Source organism: Salmo salar, chromosome 03, assembly GCF_965601325.2.
Source record: "Salmo salar chromosome 03, fSalSal1, whole genome shotgun sequence".
Lineage (NCBI taxonomy): Eukaryota > Metazoa > Chordata > Actinopteri > Salmoniformes > Salmonidae > Salmo > Salmo salar.
The window spans coordinates 102401565-102426132 of record NC_138293.1 but is presented as its reverse complement, the minus strand read 5'-3'; the positions used below and the strand labels follow the sequence as shown (position 1 = coordinate 102426132).

At 45.6% G+C, this 24568-nt stretch overlaps 1 protein-coding gene across 1 annotated transcript in view; it reads right to left on the bottom strand.

Moving 5' to 3' along the window:
• LOC106586013 (NLR family CARD domain-containing protein 3) overlaps nucleotides 1-24568 on the bottom strand; it is a 94698-nt gene that overhangs the window by 18364 nt on the left and 51766 nt on the right. The window contains exons 3-8 of the mRNA XM_082972973.1: nucleotides 24259-24375; nucleotides 18953-19069; nucleotides 18631-18715; nucleotides 18274-18502; nucleotides 15916-17698; nucleotides 14080-14253 (exon numbers count right to left, since the gene is read on the bottom strand). Coding sequence (XP_082829099.1) covers nucleotides 14080-14253; nucleotides 15916-17698; nucleotides 18274-18502; nucleotides 18631-18715; nucleotides 18953-19069; nucleotides 24259-24375 — 2505 coding nt within the window. The remainder of the gene's footprint in view (nucleotides 1-14079; nucleotides 14254-15915; nucleotides 17699-18273; nucleotides 18503-18630; nucleotides 18716-18952; nucleotides 19070-24258; nucleotides 24376-24568) is intronic.

Genomic DNA, 24568 nt, shown 5'->3' with positions numbered 1-24568 from the left:
GCTGAGTTCATCTCAGCCTATGCTACCCTCCAGTCCCTAGACTTCCTGGCGCTGACGGAAACATGGATTACCACAGATAAACACTGCTACTCCTACTGCTCTCTCTTCGTCTGCCCACGTGTTCTCGCATACCCCTAGAGCATCGAGCCAGCGGGGTGGTGGCACTGGAATCCTCATCTCTCCCAAGTGGACATTCTCTCTTTCTCCCCTGACCCATCTGTCTATCTCCTCATTTGAATTCCATGCTGTCACAGTTACCAGCCCTTTCAAGCTTAACATCCTTATCATTTATCGCCCTCCAGGTTCCCTTGGAGAGTTCATCAATGAGCTTGACGCCTTGATAAGTTCCTTTCCTGAGGATGGCTCACCTCTCACAGTTCTGGGTGACTTTAACCTCCCCACGTCTACCTTTGACTCATTCCTCTCTGCCTCCTTCTTTCCACTCCTCTCCTCTTTTGACCTCACCCTCTCACCTTCCCCCCCTACTCACAAGGCAGGCAATACGCTTGACCTCATCTTTACTAGATGCTGTTCTTCCACTAATCTCATTGCAACTCCCCTCCAAATCTCCGACCACTACCTTGTATCCTTTTCCCTCTTGCTCTCATCCAACACTTCTCACTCTGCCCCTACTCGGATGGTATTGCGCCGTCCCAACCTTCGCTCTCTCTCTCCCGCTACTCTCTCCTCTTCCATCCTATCATCTCTTCCCTCTGCTCAAACCTTCTCCAACCTATCTCCTGATTCTGCCTCCTCAACCCTCCTCTCCTCCCTTTCTGCATCCTTTGATTTTCTCTGTCCCCTATCCTCCAGGCCGGCTCGGTCCTCCCCTCCAGCTCCATGGCTCGACGACTCACTACGAGCTCACAGAACAGGGCTCCGGACAGCCGAGCGGAAATGGAGGAAAACTCGCCTCCCTGCGGACCTGGCATCCTTTCACTCCCTCCTCTCTACATTCTCCTCTTCTGTCTCTGCTGCTAAAGCCACTTTCTACCACTCTAAATTCCAAGCATCTGCCTCTAACCCTAGGAAGCTCTTTGCTACCTTCTCTTCCCTCCTGAATCCTCCTCCCCCTCCCCCCCCCCCTCCCTCTCTGCGGATGACTTCGTCAACCATTTTGAAAAGAAGTTTGACGATATCCGATCCTCGTTTGCTAAGTCAAACGACACCGCTGGTCCTGCTCACACTGCCCTACCCTGTGCTTTGACCTCTTTCTCCCCTCTCTCTCCAGATGAAATCTCGCGTCTTGTGACGGCCGGCCGCCCAACAACCTGCCCACTTGACCCTATCCCCTCCTCTCTTCTCCAGACCATTTCCGGGGGGCCTTCTCCCCTTCCTCACCTCGCTCATCAACTCATCCTTGACCGCTGGCTACGTCCCTTCCGTCTTCAAGAGAGCGAGAGTTGCACCCCTTCTGAAAAAACCTACACTCGATCCCTCCGATGTCAACAACTACAGACCAGTATCCCTTCTTTCTTTTCTCTCCAAAACTCTTGAACGTGCCGTCCTTGGCCAGCTCTCCTGCTATCTCTCTCAGAATGACCTTCTTGATCCTAATCAGTCAGGTTTCAAGACTGGGCATTCAACTGAGACTGCTCTTCTCTGTGTCACGGAGGCTCTCCGCACTGCTAAAGCTAACTCTCTCTCCTCTGCTCTCATCCTTCTAGACCTATCTGCTGCCTTTGATACTGTGAACCATCAGATCCTCCTCTCCACCCTCTCCGAGTTGGGCATCTCCGGCGCGGCCCACGCTTGGATTGCGTCCTACCTGACAGGTCGCTCCTACCAGGTGGCGTGGCGAGAATCTGTCTCCGCACCATGCGCTCTCACCACTGGTGTCCCCCAGGGCTCTGTTCTAGGCCCTCTCCTATTCTCGCTATACACCAAGTCACTTGGCTCTGTCATATCCTCACATGGTCTCTCCTATCATTGCTATGCAGACGACACACAATTAATCTTCTCCTTTCCCCCTTCTGATAACCAGGCGGCGAATCGCATCTCTGCATGTCTGTCAGACATATCAGTGTGGATGACGGATCACCAGCTCAAGCTGAACCTCGGCAAGACGGAGCTGCTCTTCCTCCCGGGGAAGGACTGCCCGTTCCATGATCTCGCCATCACGGTTGACAACTCCCTTGTGTCCTCCTCCCAGAGTGCTAAGAACCTTGGCGTGATCCTGGACAACACCCTGTCGTTCTCCACTAACATCAAGGCGGTGACCCGATCCTGTAGGTTCATGCTCTACAACATTCGCAGAGTACGACCCTGCCTCACACAGGAAGCGGCGCAGGTCCTAATCCAGGCACTTGTCATCTCCCGTCTGGATTACTGCAACTCGCTGTTGGCTGGGCTCCCTGCCTGTGCCATTAAACCCCTACAACTCATCCAGAACGCCGCAGCCCGTCTGGTGTTCAACCTTCCCAAGTTGTCTCACGTCACCCCGCTCCTCCGCTCTCTCCACTGGCTTCCACCGGCACCTCCATACCTTCAGGCTCTGATCAGGCCCTACACCCAAACAAGGGCACTGCGTTCATCCACCTCTGGCCTGCTGGCCCCCCTACCTCTGAGGAAGCACAGTTCCCGCTCAGCCCAGTCAAAACTGTTCGCTGCTCTGGCACCCCAATGGTGGAACAAGCTCCCTCACAACGCCAGGACAGCGGAGTCAATCACCACCTTCCGGAGACACCTGAAACCCCACCTCTTTAAGGAATACCTAGGATAGGATAAAGTAATCCTTCTAACCCCCCCCCCCTTAAAAGATTTAGATGCACTATTGTAAAGTGGTTGTTCCACTGGATATCATAAGGTGAATGCACCAATTTGTAAGTCGCTCTGGATAAGAGCGTCTGCTAAATGACTTAAATGTAAATGTAATGTAAATGTCCTGCGCTGTACTGATTAAAAATAAGAAAAACAGAAAAATAGTTGTCGAAACAATTTTTGTTTACGAATACAAATAACTGAAATAATCCAACAATCTCTGATTATGCGTTTCTGTAGGATGGAGTTCCTTTGGATGATCCTGACACTCTGCGCCCTGGTCAAAACCAACCCAGCAGACGTAATCACGAACGGACCCCCTACGGGAATCGTTCTCCGCGACGATCCAGGACTCCTCATAACTAACTGCCGAGTACACACGCAGAGGGTATATGTCTGCCTAGATGCAGAGAATGTGTACCGCCAACACATTCCACCTGCGGCGCATTTGAGTTGGGCCGGGGCTGACTGGACCAGCCAGGCAATTAAGCACGCCCAGCAAGACACTGCCCATATGTTGGCCCAACTCCAAAAGTTCACAATAACACAGTCAGAACTAGCTGAGCCCAGGCGAGAAAAACGATTTGTCGGGGCGCTACTATCTATAGGGGCAGCCGTAGGGTCACTATTTGCCTAGGTACCACTGCCGTCAACGCAGTCAGTCTAGCCACAGTCAAGAGGAATGTTAGGGAGATTACTGAAGAGATGCCACTTATCCAGCAACAGATGAAGGCACAGGCCCTTAGGTTGCAACATGTGGGAAAGTCTCTCCAGGACACTATTCTGGTGGTCAACACACACGCTACTCTCCTGAACAAAACTATCCTGTCTGTAGGAAAGCGAGCAGAGGTCATGAACCATGACTATGCCCATGTCCAATTGGTTCGATTGTTACTGGAGGATTTTCTCCGTGAAGTTAGCTCTTCTATGGACGACTTGGCCATGAATAGAATCCCCTCATATCTAGTGCCCCTCAATGGTGCACGACATATTGACCTCAGCTACTTCAACCACGATAAGGCCGTTACAGTCACATTTGGCCTATATTCTGGGGTCGGCCATGCCAATACACGTTGATGTTGATCGTAATGAAGTGGGTTTTCTACTGACGCTGCCGGTTGTTGAACTGGAGAATATCTATAGATTGAAAACGGTTCTCAATGTAGGATTTTGGCGCGACAGTACCCACGTAAAGATTGCCACGCCCCCAGTTGTAGCTTACCAGGAAAACAACCCAGATTTCTATCTCACCCCTAACCTGCTAATGTGTACTCTAACCAAAGATGTCCACTACCTTTGTCCTATCAAACCATTTGTCAGGGATAACACCGAGCGTCTTTGTGGTATTAAAGCTATCACCAGCGAAGAACGCTGTAGAGCCAAACTAACAGCCAGGGATGGGGCCACCACCACACAAGTGGAGGTGGTAGGGAACCGATGGTTGGTCAACACACCGTTCGCGTCCGCCACTATGACTTACGAACGCCATGACTCCATCACCCAATTGAACCTCCCCAACCAGACTGTTTTTGTTACGGTACCAGAGGGGGCGATTATTCACGTAGACGACCTCGCTCTATACCACCTTCCCGACGACCGGATAGACACAGAGATTGAAATGCCGGACGCTTTTGCTAAACGTTCCCTTGAGTTACCACAAGCCATTCAATACCAAATCCAGTACGAGGGACCCATGACTGTTGATCTTAGCGGACTGGATGAGGCACTGTTAGTCGACCTGACTGACTACAGACCAAAAGATTGGTCTGTCGCCCGCTCTTGGACGGTGCCGGACAGTATCCTGACTGTGATCCTTGGTCTCATTTCCCTTGGCGTGTGCACCTACTACGTACACAGGCGCACACGTGTAATGGAAGACCTAATGAGGTCTTATACTAGGATCACCCGTGGGACGGAAGCGATCCCGATTTTTGGAAAGTTGGCAATGGATCCGGAAACCCTCTTACAGGGCCCAGTCCCAGCCTCCTCTCCCGAACTCGCTAGGTCAGCCCAGTAATGTCCCTAATGTAAGCTTTGCCCTTCAGGGGCCAAGTTTTTCCAAGTGCCTTAACTACCCACCTGCAAGTAGGATCACCCTAGACATGACATTAGAGACAATGCCATGATAGAGCTATTTAGCCTAGATCTTGGACATATATAGAACATAGTCCATATTAGATGATTAAGGTGTGGTAGACATATTTTGTATACTTTTATGTTTTTATTCAAATTTTTTGTTTCATTACCTTTGACACTTAGGAAGCCTTAGAGCCAAGACGCCGCTCGTTTGGGGAGGAAATGTAATGATGTATTGCCTGAGTGTTGTGCATTATTAACGTCTGCCAAGTTACTGCCTAGGTCCACTGGCCGGGATAACCAGACGACGGGCCGGAACACAGAGCCACTGCCAGACCTCCTAGGTCCATTCTGGTGGTGATCCACAGCTTGCGGAAAGCCTACCAGGGTGAACCACCAAAGGGGGGGGGGGGGGGGGCTGCTCTGATGATCCACAGACCAGGACATCCGATGGTCATTCTTATGGTGGGTTGCAACATGCAGAATCATTCCAAGTTGAACCTACCAGAGGGGGACTGTCATGACTGTCCTGATCAGGTCAGGGTACAGGAGACCACCACCCTACAGATTATCTCCCAAAACCCCAACAGAGGAGGAGAGATCTAGGGGTCTGAAGATGTGGGGGTTTTATGACCCCTCACGCCATAATAAACCTTAGGCCACTGAGAAATTCCTTTGTCCTCTCACTATGGAGAACTGGCCTCAGAACATTAAAACATGCAATAAAGGGACTTTGGAACAATGGTTTCCGTCAGCCACAATGGTGGTCATGACGAGAGGTGGAATATGAAAATGTATGTAACTTTTGAATTGTTATTAAAGGTTAAGAGATGACGTTATTATGAAAACATTGTACCTTTAAGAGTTTTCCCAGTATATGCCTGATGTTTATACATTGTACGTTGTGTGGAAAATATCCAAATCAAAGAGAATGTTTTGGTAAAGATGAGATGTGAAGGTAGTGTCTAAAATAGGATTTTAGTCAAATCTAGGCCTTGCCCCTTTACTTGGTCCGCCCAGAGAATTGCCCTAAAGGCGGTTACGCCCACTTCTGACCCTAGGGTATAAGACAGGAGAGTGAAGAATTAACAAGGAGACTAAGTGACCCCAAGCTGCAGCTAAGGTCTAACAAAGTCAACGAACCCCAAAACGAAACACAAGGTTGAAGACAAAGAAATCTTTTTCTACACGAGCTACGGACGAGTAGCTGTGTCTAAGCGGGTGAATTCAAGCCGAACCACACTCTCCATTGAATCGTGGTATAGACACCGTTCGAGTCCGAAGCTGTGAGCTCTGAGCTACAGAGCTGTCTGTCCTCAGAAGACCCCTTTCAGATCAAGGGCGAGGGATCAGACCACTTAGCCAAGAAGGACACTGACATCGTGAGGACAACCAGAGAGTTGCGCCGGAGAAGTGCGTCACAGAGAAGCCTAAACGACACACGCGGAGCTTCCCACCTGAGACCTCCAACACGTAATTACATCATTATATTCTGACCCATAAGAGCGGCAGTTCGGGGCAAGGCCAGGTTTAAATAAGCATGGCTGACAAATGAATCCAAATGTATATTTCTCTCATGTACTTTCTTGATTTCTCTCTCTTTTAAATCCCCATTTTGGGTAACACGCGCCATAGTGTGTTGGCCCGTTATACTAAGTCCTAATCAATATCTAGACTGTGTTTTGTGTATGTGTAATTTTATCATCATTTTAGCTTGCTAGTAAATAAATAATCAACTAAGATTGGTGTGGTATACTCATTGGTGAAGCCCGGGTCCGTGCAGATTCCCGGATTATGCGACGTTCAGAATGAGACTGTAGAGGAAATTGATTAATTTAGCGACTGTTGTAAAATCAATATTCTGATATCCTTTGAGTTAATTTGGGAAATAGAAACTCAATCAAAATACTGTTCCCATGGTGCCCCAGGTTGATGAGTTAATAATTGCTTGATTCATTGCTTAATTAATTTAATAACGCAATTATAAACCGTTAATCATTCAATGAGCAACAGTCGTCACATTAACTAATACAACGTCACGACACCAGGGAACTAGTTTCTTATGACAGATGTTTTTAATTTTTAGGGGTGCAACTGCATCTAGGGTATTGCGCAAGGTTAAATTGAGTTCCTCGGTTAGGTGGTTAACTGATTTTTGTCCTCTGACATCCTTGGGTAGGCAGAGGGAGTCTGGAAGGGCATCAAGGAATCTTTGGGTTGTCTGAGATTTATAGCATGACTTTTAATGCTCCTTGGTTGGGGTCTGAGCAGATTATTTGTTGCGATTGCAAACGCAATAAAATGGTGGTCCGATAATCCAGGATTATGAGGAAAAACATTAAGATCCACAACATTTATTCCATGGGACAAAACTAGGTCCAGAGTATGACTGTGGCAGTGAGTAGGTCCAGAGACATGTTGGACAAAACCCATTGAGTCGATGATGGCTCCGAAAGCCTTTTGGAGTGGGTCTGTGGACTTTTCCATGTGAACGTTAAAGTCACCAAAAATTTGAATATTATCTGCTATGACTACAAGATCCGATATGAATTCAGGGAACTCAGTGAGGAACACTGCATATGGCCCAGAAGGCCTGTAAACAGTAGCTATAAAAAGTGAGTGAGTAGGCTGCATAGATTTCATGACTAGAAGCTCAAAAGACGAAAACGTAATTGTTTTTTTTTGTAAATTTAAATTTGCTATCGTAAATGTTAGCAACACCTCCGCCTTTGCCGGATGCACGGGGGGTATGGTCACTAGTGTAACCAGGGGGTGAGGCCTCATTTAACACAGTAAATTCATCAGGCTTAAGCCATGTTTCAGTCAGGCCAATCACATCAAGATTATTATCAGTGATTAGTTAATTGACTATAACTGCCTTGGAAGTGAGGGATCTAACATTAAGTAACCCAATTTTGAGATGTGAGGTATCACAATCTCTTTCAATAATGGCAGGAATGGAGGAGGTCTTTATACTAGTGAGATTGCTAAAGCGAACACCGCCATTTTTAATTTTGCCCAACCTAGATCGAGGCACAGACACGGTCTCAATGGGGAAAGCTGAGCTGACTACGCTGACTGTGCTAGTGGCAGACTCCACTAAGCTGGCAGGCTGGCTAACAGCCTGCTGCCTGGCATGCACCCTATTTCATTGTGGAGCCAGAGGAGTTAGAGCCCTGTCTATGTTCGTAGATAAGATGAGAGCACCCCTCCAGCTAGGATGGAGTCCGTCACTCCTCAACAGGCCAGGCTTGGTCCTGTTTGTGGGTGAGTCCCAGAAAGAGGGCCAATTATCTACAAATTCTATCTTTTGGGAGGGGCAGAAAACAGTTTTCAACCAGCGATTGAGTTGTGAGACTCTGCTGTAGAGCTCATCACTCCCCCTAACTGGGAGGGGGCCAGAGACAATTAATCGATGCCGACACATCTTTCTAGCTGATTTACACGCTGAAGCTATGTTGCGCTTGGTGACCTCTGACTGTTTCATCCTAACATCGTTGGTGCCGACGTGGATAACAATATCTCTATACTCTCTACACTGGCCAGTTTTAGCTTTAGCCAGCACCGTCTTTAGATTAGCCTTAACGTCGGTAGCCCTGCCCCCTGGTAAACAGTGTATGATCGCTGGATGATTAGTTTTAAGTCTAATACTGCGGGTAATGGAGTCGCCAATGACTAGGGTTTTCAATTTGTCAGAGCTAATGGTGGGAGCCGTCGGCGTCTCAGACCCCACAACGGGAGGAGTAGAGACCAGAGAAATCTCGGCCTCCGACTCCGACTCGCTTAATGGGGAGAACCGGTTGAAAGTTTCTGTCGGCTGAATAAGCGACACCGGTTGAGCATTCCTACAGCGTTTCCCTCCAGAAGCCATGAGAAAGATGTCCGGCTGCGGGGACCGTGCGAGGGGGTTTATACTAACGTTACTATCTGTACTTACTGGTGGCACAGACGCTGTTTCATCCTTTCCTACACTGAAATTACCCTTGCCTAACGATCGCGTCTGAAGCTGGGCTTGCAGCACAGCTATCCTTGCCGTAAGGCGATCGTTCTCCTGTATATTATAAGTACAACGACTGCAATTAGAAGGCATCATGTTAATGTTACTTAGCTTCGGCTGTTTGAAGTCCTGACGAACCATGTCCAGATAAAACCTCCGGGGTGAAAAAGTTGAATGAAAAAAGTTGAGTGAGGGAAAAAGTAAAAATATACGGTAATGAAAAAGTAAAAATCCATCAGGTAGCAAAGTAAGATCGGCAACAAAACGCACAGCAGCGTAAACAAGTCTGCAAGTTGTGACCGGAAACAGGAACAGTTTAGATCCAGTAGAAGGCCTCCAACAAAACATGCTAACCTCTCACCATTACCAATAACAGAGACTACAACAAAACATGCTAACCTCTCACCATTACCAATAACAGAGGCTACAACAAAACATGCTAACCTCTCACCATTACCAATAACAGAGACTACAACAAAACATGCTAACCTCTCACCATTACCAATAACAGAGGGGGTATGATCTTTGTGCCTCTGTAACTTTCTCATTCATCATTCATTCATTATTATTCATAATCATGGTAGCATACAAATGAACGTAGATCCCGCTAGCGGGACACCAGTCGACAACTTCCGGGAAATTGGAGAGCGCGCAATTCAAATAAATAATTGTAATATTAAACATTCATGAAAATACAAGTGTCTTATATAATTTAAAAGCTTAAAATCTTGTTAATCGAACTGCGTTGTCCAATTTACAATAGACTTCACAGCGAAAGCATACATTGCGATTGTCTGAAGACAGCACCATACAACAACATATTTTTCAACCAGCACAGGCGTCACAAAATCACAAACAGCGATAAAATAAATCACTTACTTTTGCAGATCTTCCTCTGTTTGCAATCCCAAGGGTCCCAGCTACAAGATGAATGGTCATTTTGTTAGATTAAATCCTTCTTTATAATCCAAAAAGTCAGTTTAGTTGGTGCCATCGATTTCAGTAATCCACTCGTTCAACATGCAGACAAAGGAATCCAAAAAGGCTACTGGTAAACTTCGCCGAAAAGCTATTTTAAAATCTGACACCGCAATTGCATAAAGGAGTTCTGTATCTATAATTCTTAAAATAAGTGTTATGTATTTTGTAAATGTTTATCATGAGTAATTTAGTAAATTCACCGGAAGTTTTGGGTGGGTATGCTAGTTCTGAACATCACATGCTAATGTAAAAAGCTGTTTTTTGACATAAATATGAACTTGATTGAACAAAACATGCATGTATTGTATAACATAATGTCCTAGGAGTGCATTTAGCTGTGGTTTGGGTTTTTGTGACATATATGCTTGCTTTGAAAATGGCTGTGTGATTATTTTTGGCTGGGTACTCTCCTGACATAATCTAATGTTTTGCTTTCGCTGTAAAGCCTTTTTGAAATCGGACAATGTGGTTGGATTAACGAGAGTCTTATCTTTCAAATGGTGTAAAATAGTCATATGTTTGAGAAATTGAAGTTATAGCATTTAAGGTTTTTGTATTTCGCGCCACGGTATACCACTGGTTGTTGAATAGAGTGGGACGCTGACATCCCACCTAGCCCAGACAGGTTAATCCTCAGGTACTCTTGTAACGTCATCGTCGTCCTCGGATGAAGGGGAAGAGAAATCATTCCAAAATGCAGCTTGGCAAGTTTTCATCATTTTAATGTTAAAACTGAACACGAATGCGACAAGCAAACAAAAGAACAACCAAACAGTTCCGTCAGGTGCAAAACACTAAACAGAAATTAACCACCCACCAAAACCCAAAGGAAAACAGGCTGCCTAAGTATGGCTCCCAATCAGCAACAACGATATACAGCTGTCCCTGATTGAGAGCCATACCCGGGCCAAAACAAAGAAATACCAAACATAGAAAATAGGACATAGAATGCCCACCCCAACTCACTCCCTGACCAACCAAAATAGAGACATAAAAGGATCTCCAAGGTCAGGGCGTGACAGTACCACCCCAAAGGTGCAGACTCCGGCCGCAAAACCTAAACCTATAGGGCAGGTTCCGGGTGGGCATCTACCCGTGGTGGCGGCTCAGGAGCAGGACGCAGACCCCGCTCCACCGCTGGCTCACCCCACTTTAATGGCTCCCCTAGAGCGTGGTCTCTTGCCGCCGACCACGGACTAGGGACCCTCGCAGCGGGCCCCGGACTGGAGGGCGACTCTGGGAGCTCTGGACTGGAGGGCGTCTCTGTCGGTTCCGGACTGGAGGGCGTCTCTGTCGGTTCCGGACTGTGGGCCGTCTCTGTCGGTCCCGGACTGTGGGCTGTCTCTGCTGGCTCCGGACTTTGGGCCATCGCTGCTGGCTTCGGACTCTGGGCCATCTCTAGATGGGGCACTATCGCCGGAAGCTCTGGACGGGGGCACTGTTGCCGGACACTCTGGTCGGGGCACTGTTGCCGGACACTCTGGACGGGGCACTGTTGCTGGACACTATGGACGGGGCACTGTTGCCGGACACTCTGGACGGGGCACTGTTGCCGGAAGCTCTGGACGGGAACTGCGCACTGAAGGCCTGATGTGTGGGGCTTGCTTAGGAGGCGCCAGACTAGGGACACGCACCACAGGGCTAGTGCGAGGAGCAGGAGCAGGACGAGCTGGACTGGGCTGACGCACTGGAGTCCTGGTGCATGGGGCTGGTACTGGAGGTACCAGAATGGAGACCCGCACCTCAAGGCTAGTGCGAGGAGCAGGAACAGGGCGTACTGGACTGTGGGGTCGCACTGGAGATCTGGTGCGTAGGCTTGTTACCCATCTTCCAGGCTGAATACCCAACCTAGCCCGGCGCGGGCGGCGCACAGGCAGAGGACGGACTGATTCATCCCAGCGCTCCGGAGACACAGTACGCAGCGCCGGCGCAGGATAACCTGGACCGAGACAGCGCAACGGAGACCAGATGCACTGAGCTGGAACACTCCGCCCCGGCTCAATGCCCACTCTCGCCTGGCAGATGTTAGGAGCTGGGATGTAGCGCACCGGGCTCTCAACGCGTACTGGGGACACTGTGCTCTCTACCGCATAACACGGTGCCTGACCAGTACTACGATGCCTCCTATAAGCACGGGAAATTGGCTCAGTATTCCATCCTGACTCAGGCCAACTTCTTGTGGGCCCCCCCAAAATAAATGTTTGAGGCTGCCTCTCGGGCTCCCGTAGCTCCCATAACTTGTCCTCCCAGAATCTTCGCTCCTTCTGCCAAGTCCATCCATCAACCCGATGCTCCAATCCACGCTGCTTGGTCTTCTTATGGTGGGTGATTCTGTAACGGTCTTCGTCGTCCTCGGATGAAGGGGAAGAGAAATCAGACCAAAATGCAGCGTGGTAAGTGTTCGTCATTTTAATGTTAAAACTGAACACTAATGCGACAAGCAAACAAAAGAACAACCAAACAGTTCCGTCAGGTGCAAAACACTAAACAGAAATTAACCACCCACCAAAACCCAAAGGAAAACAGGCTGCCTAAGTATGGCTCCCAATCAGCAACAATGATATACAGCTGTCCCTGATTGAGAGCCATACCCGGCCGAAACAAAGAAATACCAAACTTAGAAAAAGGACATAGAATGCCCACCCGAACTCACGCCCTGACCAACCAAAATAGAGACATCAAAGGATATCCAAGGTCAGGGCGTGACAAGTCTTAAATGAAAATAAACTATAATATTTCATACGGAAAGTAGTATGAATGTGAGGGGTTTGAAACAAGCCTGAAACCTTGAATAAAGGCTGTTGACATCTAGTGGAAGTCATAGGAATTGCAATCTGGGAACCGGATTTACATATAGCCAATAGGTTTGCATTGGAAGAGCCTGCGGCCTAAAAAACAAAACAAATTCAGTTGGATATTCTTCAGATTTTTTTGTTCCATATCAATTATGTTATAGTCACAGACATTATTTCAACAGTTGTAGAAACTTCTAAGTGTTTTCTACCCAATGCTACCAATTAAATGCATATCCTAGCTTTTGGGCTTGAGTATTTGGGTATGTCAGTCAGGCGGAAATTCAGGAAACTAGACGCTATCCCTAAGAAGTTTTTACATTATAACTGCCTTGTTCAGGGGATTAAATAAAAGGCGACATTCTGTACTGTCGCCTAATATGAAACAATCTATCTTAAATCCAAAATGCTGGAGCATACCCAAATACTCAAGCCCATGCCGTCCATGGGAGGGGTGCGTCACTTGAGTGGGTTGAGTCACTGACGTGGTCTTCCTGTCTGGGTTGGCGCCCCCCCCTTTGGTTGTGCCATGGCGGAGATCGTTGTGGGCTATATTTGGCCTTGTCTTAGGACGGTAAGTTGGTGGTTGGAGACATCCCTCTAGTGATGTGGGGGCTGTGCTTTGGCAAAGTGGGTGGGGTTATATCCTGCCTGTTTGGCCCTGTCCGGGGGTATCATCGGATGGGGCCACAGTGTCTTCTGATCCCTCCTGTCTCAGCCTCCAGTATTTATGCTGCAGTAGTTTATGTGTCGGGGGGCTAGGGTCAGTCTGTTACATCTGGAGTATTTCTCTTGTCTTTATCCGGTGTCCTGTGTGAATTTAAATATGCTTTCTCTAATTCTCTCTTTCTCTCTTTCTGTCTTTCTCTCGGAGGACCTGAGCCCTAGGACCATGCCTCAGGACTACCTGGTATGATGATGCCTTGCTGTCCCCAGTCCACCTGGCCGTGCTGCTGCTCCAGTTTCAACTGTTCTGCCTGCGGCTATGGAACCCTGACCTGTTCACCGGACGTGCTTGTTGCACCCTCGACAACTACTATGATTATTATTATTTGACCATGCTGGTCATTTATGAACATTTTAACATCTTGACCATGTTCTGTTATAATATCCACCCTGCACAGCCAGAAGAGCCACCCCTCATAGCCTGGTTCCTCTCTAGGTTTCTTCCTAGGTTTTTGGCCTTTCTAGTTTTTCCTAGGGAGTTTTTCCTAGCCACCGTGCTTCTTTCACATGCATTGCTTGCTGTTTGGAGTTTTAGGCTGGGTTTCTGTACAGCACTTTGAGATATCAGCTGATGTACGAAGGGCTATATAAATACATTTGATTTGATTTGATTTGATTCATAGCACCACATTTAAAACTGTAAGCTTCACTGTCCAAACACATATGGTGTGGACTATGTGTGCCTGTTAAACACATGTGGATCTGGTGAACAGTTATCACTTGTTGACCAAATACAGGAGTACTGACCTCAGAGTCTCCAGTTTACAGTGGGGATTCCCCAGCCCAGCAGAGAGCAGCTTCACTCCTGAATCCTTCAGGTCATTGTTACTCAGATCCAGCTCTCTCAGGTGTGAGGGGTTTGACCTCAGAGCTGAGACCAGAGAAGCACAGCCTTCCTCTGTGACTCCACAGCCTGACAGCCTGACAAAGAAATCATCATGACTTCACAAACACACTGTTAATTTAACTAGTGTCAGATGCATTTGGTTTATTCTCTCAAACAACATATAGATTAATCTTCCGTCTCCTAGAATTGTATGGTCATAATGTTATACCAATGCACTGATTCAGTAAGTTTTTCAATAATAAATATTTTAACCTGTTGGGGATAGGGGGCAGTATTGACACGGCTGGATAAAAAACGTAACCCGATATAATCTGGTTACTACTCCTGCCCAGTAACTAGAATATGCATATAATTATTGGCTTTGGATAGAAAACACCCTAAAGTTTCTAAAACTGTTTGAATGGTGTCTGTGAGTATAACAGAACTCCTATGGCAGGCCAAAACCTGAGAAGATTTCAAGCAGGAAGTGGCCTGTCTGAGAAGTAGTGTTTCATCTTGGCTCTTTTTATTGAAGACTCAGGATCTGTGCAATAACGTGACACTTCCTACGTCTTCCATAGGGTCTCAGAGCCCGGGAAAACGTTGAACGATATCGAGGCAGGCTCTGGCTGAAACACTTTATCGCTTTTGGCAAGTGGCCACTCAGAGTACTATGGGCTTAGGGGCGTGCCCGCTTCGACCAAATGCTTTGTTTTCCTTTGTCTGTTTATCTAAACGCAGATTCCCGGTCGGAATATTATCGCTTTTTTATGAGAAAAATGGCATAAAAATTGATTTTAAACAGCGGTTGACATGCTTCGAAGTACGGTAATGGAATATTTAGAATTCTTTTGTCACGAATTGCACCATGCTCGTAACCCTGATTTAGCCTTTAGGATAGTGTCTAGAACGCACGAACAAAACGCCGCTGTTTGGATATAACGATTGATTATTTTGGACCTAACCAACATTTGTTATTGAAGTAGAAGTCCTGGGAGTGCATTCTGACGAAGAACAACAAAGGTAAGAACATTTTTCTTATAGTAAATCTGACTTTGATGAGTGCTAAACCTGCTGGGTGTCTAAATAGCTAGCCCTGTGATGCCGGGCTATCTACTGAGAATATTGCAAAATGTGCTTTCACCGAAAAGCTATTTTAAAATCGGACATATCGAGTGCATAGAGGAGTTCTGTATCTATAATTCTTAAAATAATTGTTATGCTTTTAGTGAACGTTTATCGTGAGTAATTTAGTAAATTCACCGGCAGTGTTCGGTGGGAATGCTAGTCACATGCTAGTCACTTGCAAATGTAAAAAGCTGGTTTTTGATATAAATATGAACTTGATTGAACAAAACATGCATGTATTGTATAACATAATGTCCTAGGGTTGTCATCTGATGAAGATCATCAAAGGTTAGTGCTACATTTAGCTGTGGTTTGGGTTTATGTGACATTATATGCTAGCTTGAAAAATGGGTGTCTGATTATTTCTGGCTCAGTACTCTGCTGACATAATCTAATGTTTTGCTTTCGTTGTAAAGCCTTTTTGAAATCGGACAGTGTGGTTAGATTAAAGAGAGTCTTATCTTTAAAATGGTGTAAAATAGTCATATTTTTGAAAAATTGAAGTAATAGCATTTCTAAGGATTTGAATAACGCGCCACAGGATTCAACTGGCCTAGCACATAGAGGTTAATCTAAACTGAATATTTCTTCCTGATGATTTGTTCTTATATGTCATTTGATGTACTCACAGAACAGCTCTGGAGGCTTTGACCACTGGCAGCAGCCTCAGAAGACCTTCCTCTGATCTGGAGTATTTCTTCAGGTCAAACACATCCAGCTCCTTTTCTGAAGTCAACAACACAAATACCAGAGCAGACCACTGTGCACGTGACAGGTTGTCTTCTGAGAGACTTCCTGATCTCAGGTAGCTTTGGACCTCCTCCACTAGAGAATGGTCATTCAGTTCATTCAGACAGTGGAACAGATTGATGCTCCTCTCTGGAGAGGGATTCTCCTTGATTTTCTTCTTGATGTACTTGACTGTATCTTCATGGCTCTGTGAGCTGCTTCTTGTCTTTGTCAGTAGACCTCGTAAGTGCTTCTGATTGGACTCCAGTGAGAGGCCCAGAAGGAAGCGAAGGAAAAGGTCCAGGTTTCCCGTCTCATTTTGTAAGGCTTTATCCACAGCACTCTTGTAGACAGTAGCTTCAGGCTTCAGCGCAAAATAGTTAATGGACGTTGATTGCGGTTCGGCCATTAGATTCTCATTGTTGTTGATGAATGAGAGGAACACATATACAGCAGCCAGAAACTCCTGAATGCTCAGATGCACGAAGCAGTACACCTTGTCTTGGTACAGAACACATTCTTCTTTAAAGAGCTGTGTGCACAATCCTGAGTACACTGAGGCTTCATTGACATCAATGCCAGCCTCTTTCAGGTCTTCTTCATAGAAAATCAGATTGCCCTTCACAAGCTGTTGAAAAGCCAGTTTTCCCAGTGACAGAATGCTCTCCTGATTCCAGTGTGGACCTGTCTCTTCTTTCCCAAGATACTTTTCATTCTTCTGTTTGGTATGAAACTCCACAAGGTGTGTGTACATCTCAGTCAGAGTCTTGGGCATCTCTTCTCTCTTATGTTTCAGCATGTGTTCAAGGACTGTTGCAGAAATCCAACAGAAGACTGGAATGTGGCACATGATGTGGAGGCTCCTTGATGTCTTTATGTGTGAGATGATTCTGTTGGCCAGGTCCTCATCACTGAATCTCTTCCTGAAGTACTCCTCCTTCTGTAGGTCATTGAACCCTCGCACCTCTGTCACCTGGTCAACACACCATGAAGGGATCATATTGGCTGCTGCAGGTCGGGTAGTTATCCAGATGAGAGCAGAAGGAAGCAGATTTCCCTTGATGAGATTTGTCAGCAGAACATCCACTGAGGTTGACTCTGTGACGTCACAACAGATCTTGTTATTCTGGAAGTCTAGGGGCAGTCGGCACTCATCCAGACCATCAAAGATGAACAGAACTTTGTACTTGTCATAGTTGTAGATTCTTGATTGTTTGGTTTCCATTGAGAAGTGATTGAGAAGTTCAATGAAAGTGTGTTTGTCACCTTTCATCAAATTCAGCTCCCGAAAAGGAAATGAAAATACAAATTGTACATCCTGATTTGCTTTTCCTTCAGCCCAGTCCAGAATGAACTTCTGCACAGAGACTGTTTTTCCAATGCCAGCGACTCCCTTTGTCAGCACAGCTCTGAAACGTTGGTCTTGTCCAGTTAAGTGTTTGAAGATGTCGTTACATTTGATTGGAGTCTCTGGTCTTGCTTGTTTCCTGGTTGTTGTCTCTATCTGTCTCAGCTCATGTTCATTATTGACCTCTCCTGTTCCACCCTCTGTGATGTAGAGCTCTGTGTAGATCTTATTGAGAAGTGTTGGGTTTCCTTGTTTAGCGATCCCCTCAAATACACATTGAAACTTCTTCTTTAGATTAGATTTGAGTTCACGTTGGCAAATCACAGCAAGCTCATCTGAATCTAGGAATAACATAGAGGATATTAATATTACGTCTGTTTTAATGCCTACAGTATTGTAGGACTGTTACAAAGTTTTAAATTATAATAATTTAGTATCTTAACTGACTGTGTAAATGTGTAAATGTTTTCATAATGCATTACAGACTGGTGTGACTGATTATATTATTATTGATGGTATTATTAATGTTCTCTCTCTCTCTCTCTCTCTCTCTCTCTCTCTCTCTCTCTCTCTCTCTCTCTCGTAGTGCTGCTGATCCAGTTTCTACTGGTCTGCCTGTGGATAAGGAACTCTGACCTGTTCACCAGACGTGATACCTTGTCCCGATCTCTCTCTCTCTCTCTCTCTCTCTCTCTCTCTCTCTCTCTCTCTCTCTCTCTCTCTCTCTCTCTCTCTCTCTCTCTCTAAATTAATCAACACAACACATCCCTGCTGCTACTTGATGAGGTCACTAGGTGTTTTGTTAAGGCTGCTACAATATCATTGAGTTACATAGCTACCTTAGCTGTACTTTAGCTACAGCTTTTAAATGTTATAAAACTGCATTCAACATTCGGCAGACAGCTCTTACATTTCTCCAGTGTGTCAGCAAGCTCCTTCTGGTTCATTTTCCTCAGGACGTGCAGTGTGATCTTCAGAGCCCCCTCTCTGGCACTTCTCTCCTGCTTCTCATCTTCAGCACCCACCACTTCCTTATCCTGCTTCTGACTCTCAAAGCCTTCTGGGAGTTCTGGACTAAGAATCCTCTTGAACATCTTCAGCTCGTTCTTTACAAATGTAATAATATTCTCTTCAAGCAACTGAAAAAAATTAAGTGAATAAGTTAAGCAAGAGAAGAAATGCTTTCTCATTAACACACTGATGAATGATTGACAGATCAACTTTACTTGAGGAAACAAAAACAAATGTTCATAACAGGACCACATACACTGAATATGGAGTCCAGGTCTGTTTGATGACTCTGGGAAGACTGACCACTGAGAATCTCTGACTCTGATCTCTCCTGTTGGTTTCTGTGGACAAAACATGAGATTACATCTCCTCATCCAGGGAGTACACACACACACACACACACACACACACACACACACACACACGAACACATGGAGGGAATTAGGACTATGAAATGGACAAAATGATTAGTCTATGGATTATGAAAACAACAAAAGGAAATGGTAAAATGAGAGAGGAGAAATGACTAGAGACAGTGTTGTTTATCTCACTGACCATGACCCATGAGTTTTTCTTACCTTTGTTCAGTAGAAAAGTCTCCCTCTCTAAAGTCTATCGGACGTTCCATAGACATGTCACTCTTCATGGACATACAGCTGGGTACAGGGGAGGCTAGATTCTCCTCCTTGATTGGACTTCCACACAACAGAGACAAACATTACATCTCTCATCTACTCTGAGCTCAGATGGGGAAACATTAGAAGAGTTTCATTCCAAAAATCCTATATATCAATTTTCAGAAATGTTCGTAAATTATATTATATATTATACTTTTATTGTTTAAAGAAATGATCAAATAAATTATTGTGTTTTCTCACTATCTAATCATGGCATGGGGTTGTTCAATAACGGACATGTATTTGATTGTAATCTATCACCTGATGGTTTCATTTCAGAGAGACAAATAATCATGTTTTTTTGTTGCTAAATGCTACTTATCTGTCTCACTCTCAGAGAAATCAGTAGTACTGCTAGGTTTTACACTGTATCAATATATATCTGCCTCACTCTCAGAGAAATCAGTAGTACTGCTAGGTTTTACACAGTAATAATATATATCTGCCTCACTCTCAGAGTAATCAGTAGTAATACTAACTTTTATACAGTCAAATGTAACAAGTAACTATAAGAACTGTACAAATTGTTATTAACGTTTCACTTGAAAACGCTCGTACTCTAACATCTCCCTCAGACTACTAGAACAGCTGAGTGATCTACCTCCTGTCTCAGAGCACCAGAACAGCTGAGTGATCTACCTCCTGTCTCAGACCACTAGAACAGCTGAGTAATCTACCTCCTGTCTCAGACCACTAGAACAGCTGAGTAATCTACAACCTGTCTCAGACCACTAGAACAGCTGAGTGATATACCTCTTCCCTCAGACCACTGTAGAACAGCTGAGTGATCTACCTCCTGTCTCAGACCACTAGAACAGCTGAGTAATCTACCTCCTCCCTCAGACCACTAGAACAGCTGAGTGATATACCTCTTCCCTCAGACCACTGTAGAACAGCTGAGTGATCTACCTCCTTCCTCAGACCACTAGAACAGCTGAGTGATCTACCTCCTCCCTCAGACCACTGTAGAACAGCTGAGTGATCTATCTCCTCCCTCAGACCACTAGAACAGCTGAGTGATCTACCTCCTCCCTCAGACCACTAGAACAGCTGAGTGATCTACCTCCTCCCTCAGACCACTGTAGAACACTGAGTAATCTACCTCCTGTCTCAGACCACTAGAACAGCTGAGTGATCTACCTCCTGTCTCAGAGCACCAGAACAGCTGAGTGATCTACCTCCTGTCTCAGACCACTAGAACAGCTGAGTAATCTACCTCCTGTCTCAGACCACTAGAACAGCTGAGTAATCTACCTCCTCCCTCAGACCACTAGAACAGCTGAGTAATCTACAACCTGTCTCAGACCACTAGAACAGCTGAGTAATCTACCTCAACCCTCAGAACACTGTAGAACAGCTGAGTAATCTACCTCCTCCCTCAGACCACTAGAACAGCTGAGTAATCTACCTCCTCCCTCAGATCACTGTAGAACAGCTGAGTGATATACCTCTTCCCTCAGACCACTGTAGAACAGCTGAGTGATCTACCTCCTGTCTCAGACCACTGTAGAACAGCTGAGTGATCTACCTCCTCCCTCAGACCACTGTAGAACAGCTGAGTGATCTACCTCCTGTCTCAGACCACTAGAACAGTTGAGTGATCTACCTCCTGTCTCAGACCACTAGAACAGCTGAGTGATCTACCTCCTGTCTCAGACCACTTGAACAGCTGAGTAATCTACATCCACCCTCAGACCACTAGAACATCTGAGTAATCTACCTCCTCCCTCAGACCACTTGAACAGCTGAGTAATCTACCTCCACCCTCAGACCACTAGAACAGCTGAGTAATCTACCTCCTCCCTCAGACCACTGTCGAACAGCTTAATGATCTACCTCCTCCCTCAGACCACTGTAGAACAGCTGAGTGATCTACCTCCTGTCTCAGACCACTGTAGAACAGCTGAGTGATCTACCTCCTCCCTCAGACCACTGTAGAACAGCTGAGTGATCTACCTCCTCCCTCAGACCACTGTATAACAGCTGAGTGATCTACCTCCTGTCTCAGACCACTGTAGAAAAGCTGAGTGATCTAACTCCTCCCTCAGACCACTGTAGAACAGCTGAGTGATCTATCTCCTCCCTCAGACCACTAGAACAGCTGAGTGATCTACCTCCTCCCTCAGACCACTAGAACAGCTGAGTAATCTACCTCCTCCCTCAGACCACTAGAACAGCTGAGTAATCTACCTCCTCCCTCAGACCACTAGAACAGCTGAGTAATCTACCTCCTCCCTCAGACCACTAGAACAGCTGAGTGATCTACCTCCTCCCTCAGACCACTAGAACAGCTGAGTGATCTACCTCCTGTCTCAGACCACTGTAGAACAGCTGAGTAATCTACCTCCTCCCTCAGACCACTGTAGAACAGCTGAGTAATCTACCTCCTCCCTCAGACCACTGTAGAACAGCTGAGTGATCTACCTCCTCCCTCAGACCACTGTATAACAGCTGAGTGATCTACCTCCTGTCTCAGACCACTGTAGAAAAGCTGAGTGATCTACCTCCTGTCTCAGTCCACTGTAGAACAGCTGAGTGATCTACCTCCTCCCTCAGACCACTAGAACAGCTGAGTAATCTACCTCCTGTCTCAGACCACTTTAGAACAGCTGAGTGATCTACGTCCTGCCTCAGACCACTTTAGAACAGCTGAGTAATATACTTCCTCCCTCAGACCACTAGAACAGCTGAGTGATCTACCTCCTCCCTCAGACCACTATAACTGCTGAGTGATCTACCTCCTCCCTCAGACCACTGTAGAACAGCTGAGTGATCTACCTCCTCCCTCAGACCACTGTAGAACAGCTGAGTGATCTACCTCCTCCCTCAGACCACTAGAACAGCTGAGTGATCTACCTCCTGTCTCAGACCACTAGAACAGCTGAGTAATCTACCTCCTCCCTCAGACCACTGTAGAACAGCTGAGTGATCTACCTACTGTCTCAGACCACTGTAGAACAGCTGAGTGATCTACCTCCTCCCTCAGACCACTCTAGAACAGCTGAGTGATCTACCTCCTCCCTCAGACCACTGTAGAACAGCTGAGTGATCTACCTCGTCCCTCAGACCACTGTCGAACAGCTGAGTGATCTACCTCCTCCCTCAGACCACTGTAGAACAGCTGAGTGAGTCGTTAAATGTTTTTTTGCACTTCCACGTGACTTTATTCACAGAAGATCTCTGCTAAACATAGAATCACATGGTTTATCAGTCTCTCTGTGACCCCCGATAACTACAAAGTTGCCAATATCTTTACAATTGATTCAAACAAGGGACGTTTGAAATTATGCTTCAAATGAAAACCGAGATGACTGCATTAAAATATCAGCAGTAGGCTTTAGGTCAATTTCAATCATATTGAAATATATTCCATGTTCAATATATTGACTTCTATTTTGCTACTTGTAGGCTACTGTCTGTCATTTGTCTCAATATATTTCATGATGTGTAACCTAACATGAACACAATGATGTGTCAAATCTGTGATTTAGTGCACTTTTATTGGGTAAGCATTAGAATAAGCCTCCTCAATATTTGCTGCCATAGGTGATACAATTTCTCGAGGTGCTGATCCGTCATCAGTTTTGTGAAATAGTTATAATGTTAAGGAAAGATTTGAATGGAGAAAACTGATCTGAGAGCAGTGCTCCCTTTTTTTCCCATCCTATCAGTATTGATACATGATCCACCGGATGTGACACCTTGTAGTGCTGCTGATCCAGTTTCTACTGGTCTGACTGAGGATATGAACTCTGACCTGTTCACCAGACGTGATACCTTGTAGCGCTGCTGATCCAGTTTCTACTGGTCTGACTGAGGATATGAATTCTGACCTGTTCACCAGACGTGATACCTTGTAGTGCTGCTGATCCAGTTTCTACTGGTCTGACTGAGGATATGAATTCTGACCTGTTCACCAGACGTGATACCTTGTAGTGCTGCTGATCCAGTTTCTACTGGTCTGACTGAGGATATGAACTCTGACCTGTTCACCAGACGTGATACCTTGTCCCTCTCTCTCTCTCTCTCTCTCTCTCTCTCTCTCTCTCTCTCTCTCTCTCTCTCTCTCTCTCTCTCTCTCTCTCTCTCTCTCTCTCTCTCTCTCTCTCTCTCTCTCTCTCTACCTCTACTTCTCTACCTCTCTACCTCTACCTCTACCTCTGAATGCTAGGCTATGAAGAGCCAACTGACATTTACTCCTGAGGTGCTGGCCACCCCTCAGAGCCTGGTTCCTCTCTAAGTTTCTTCCTAGGTTCCTGCTATTCCAGGGAGTTTTTCCTAGCCACCGCGCTTCTACATCTGCATTGCTTGCTGTTTGGGGTTTTAGACTGGGTTTCTATTTAAGCCCTTTGTGACAACTGCTGATGTAAAAAATGTCTACTGTAAACGCATATGAAGCAGACCAGGCCAGGGTTTGGGTTTGACAAGTCAATTTAAGAGGTAAAAATAACTTCCTTATTTGTTAATTTTGAAAATGTTCTGTCTTAAGTAATTTAACTTGTTATTACTCCAACCTCATGAAAGGGACAAACTGACACATTTCCATGTTGGTCAAAAACAACTTTATAATGAAGGAGTGGCTTTGATTTGACGGCCTGAACATGTGCAGTTCGGCGCGAGATGACCGTTCGACCCGATGACATGTTTTTACGCACACGCTTCAAATAAACCAAATTGAATTTGTCACATGCGCAGAATACAAAAGGTTTACACTTTACCATGAAATGCTTACTTTTTTTTTTTTTTTTTTTTTTTAATGAAATGCTTACTGACGAGCCCTTTCCAAAAAATGCAGAAAACACTCGTAGTAAGAAAAATGTGCTAAATAAAAAAAGGAAATAGTAACACAATAGAGTAACAATAATGAGGCTATAAGGAGTACCAGTACTGAGTCAATGTGCAGGGGTAGCAGGTAGTTGAGGTAATTGAGGTAATATGTACATGTAGGTAGGGTTAAAAGTGACTAGGCAATCAAGATAGAGATTACATCTCCTCATCCAGGGACAGCACACACACACTCTCTCTCACACACACAAAGGGAGGGAACGTTGTGTTTGTTTAATATTGTTTTAGGACTATGAAAATGGACAGAGGGATTAGCCTATGGATTATGAAAACAACAAAAAGAAATGGGAAAATGGGAGAGGAGAAATTACTAGAGACAGTGTTGTTTAACTCTCTGACCATGACCCATGAGTTCTTCTTACCTTTGTTCAGTAGAAAAGTCTCCCTCTCTAAACTTTATTGGTCTACCCATAGACCAGTCACTCTTCATGGACACACAGCTGGGTACAGGGGAGGCTGGTCTCTCCTGCTTGATTGGACTTCAACACAACAAAGACAAACATTACATCTCTCATCTACTCTGAGCTCAGATGGGGAAACATAAGAAGAGTTTCATTCCAAAAAGCTATATATCCATTTTCAGAAATGTTAGTAAATTAGCTTTTATTTCTTAAAGACATATTGAAAGAGATTGGTGTGTTTTTTGGGGTTGCAGGGCTACCAGGTAGTTGA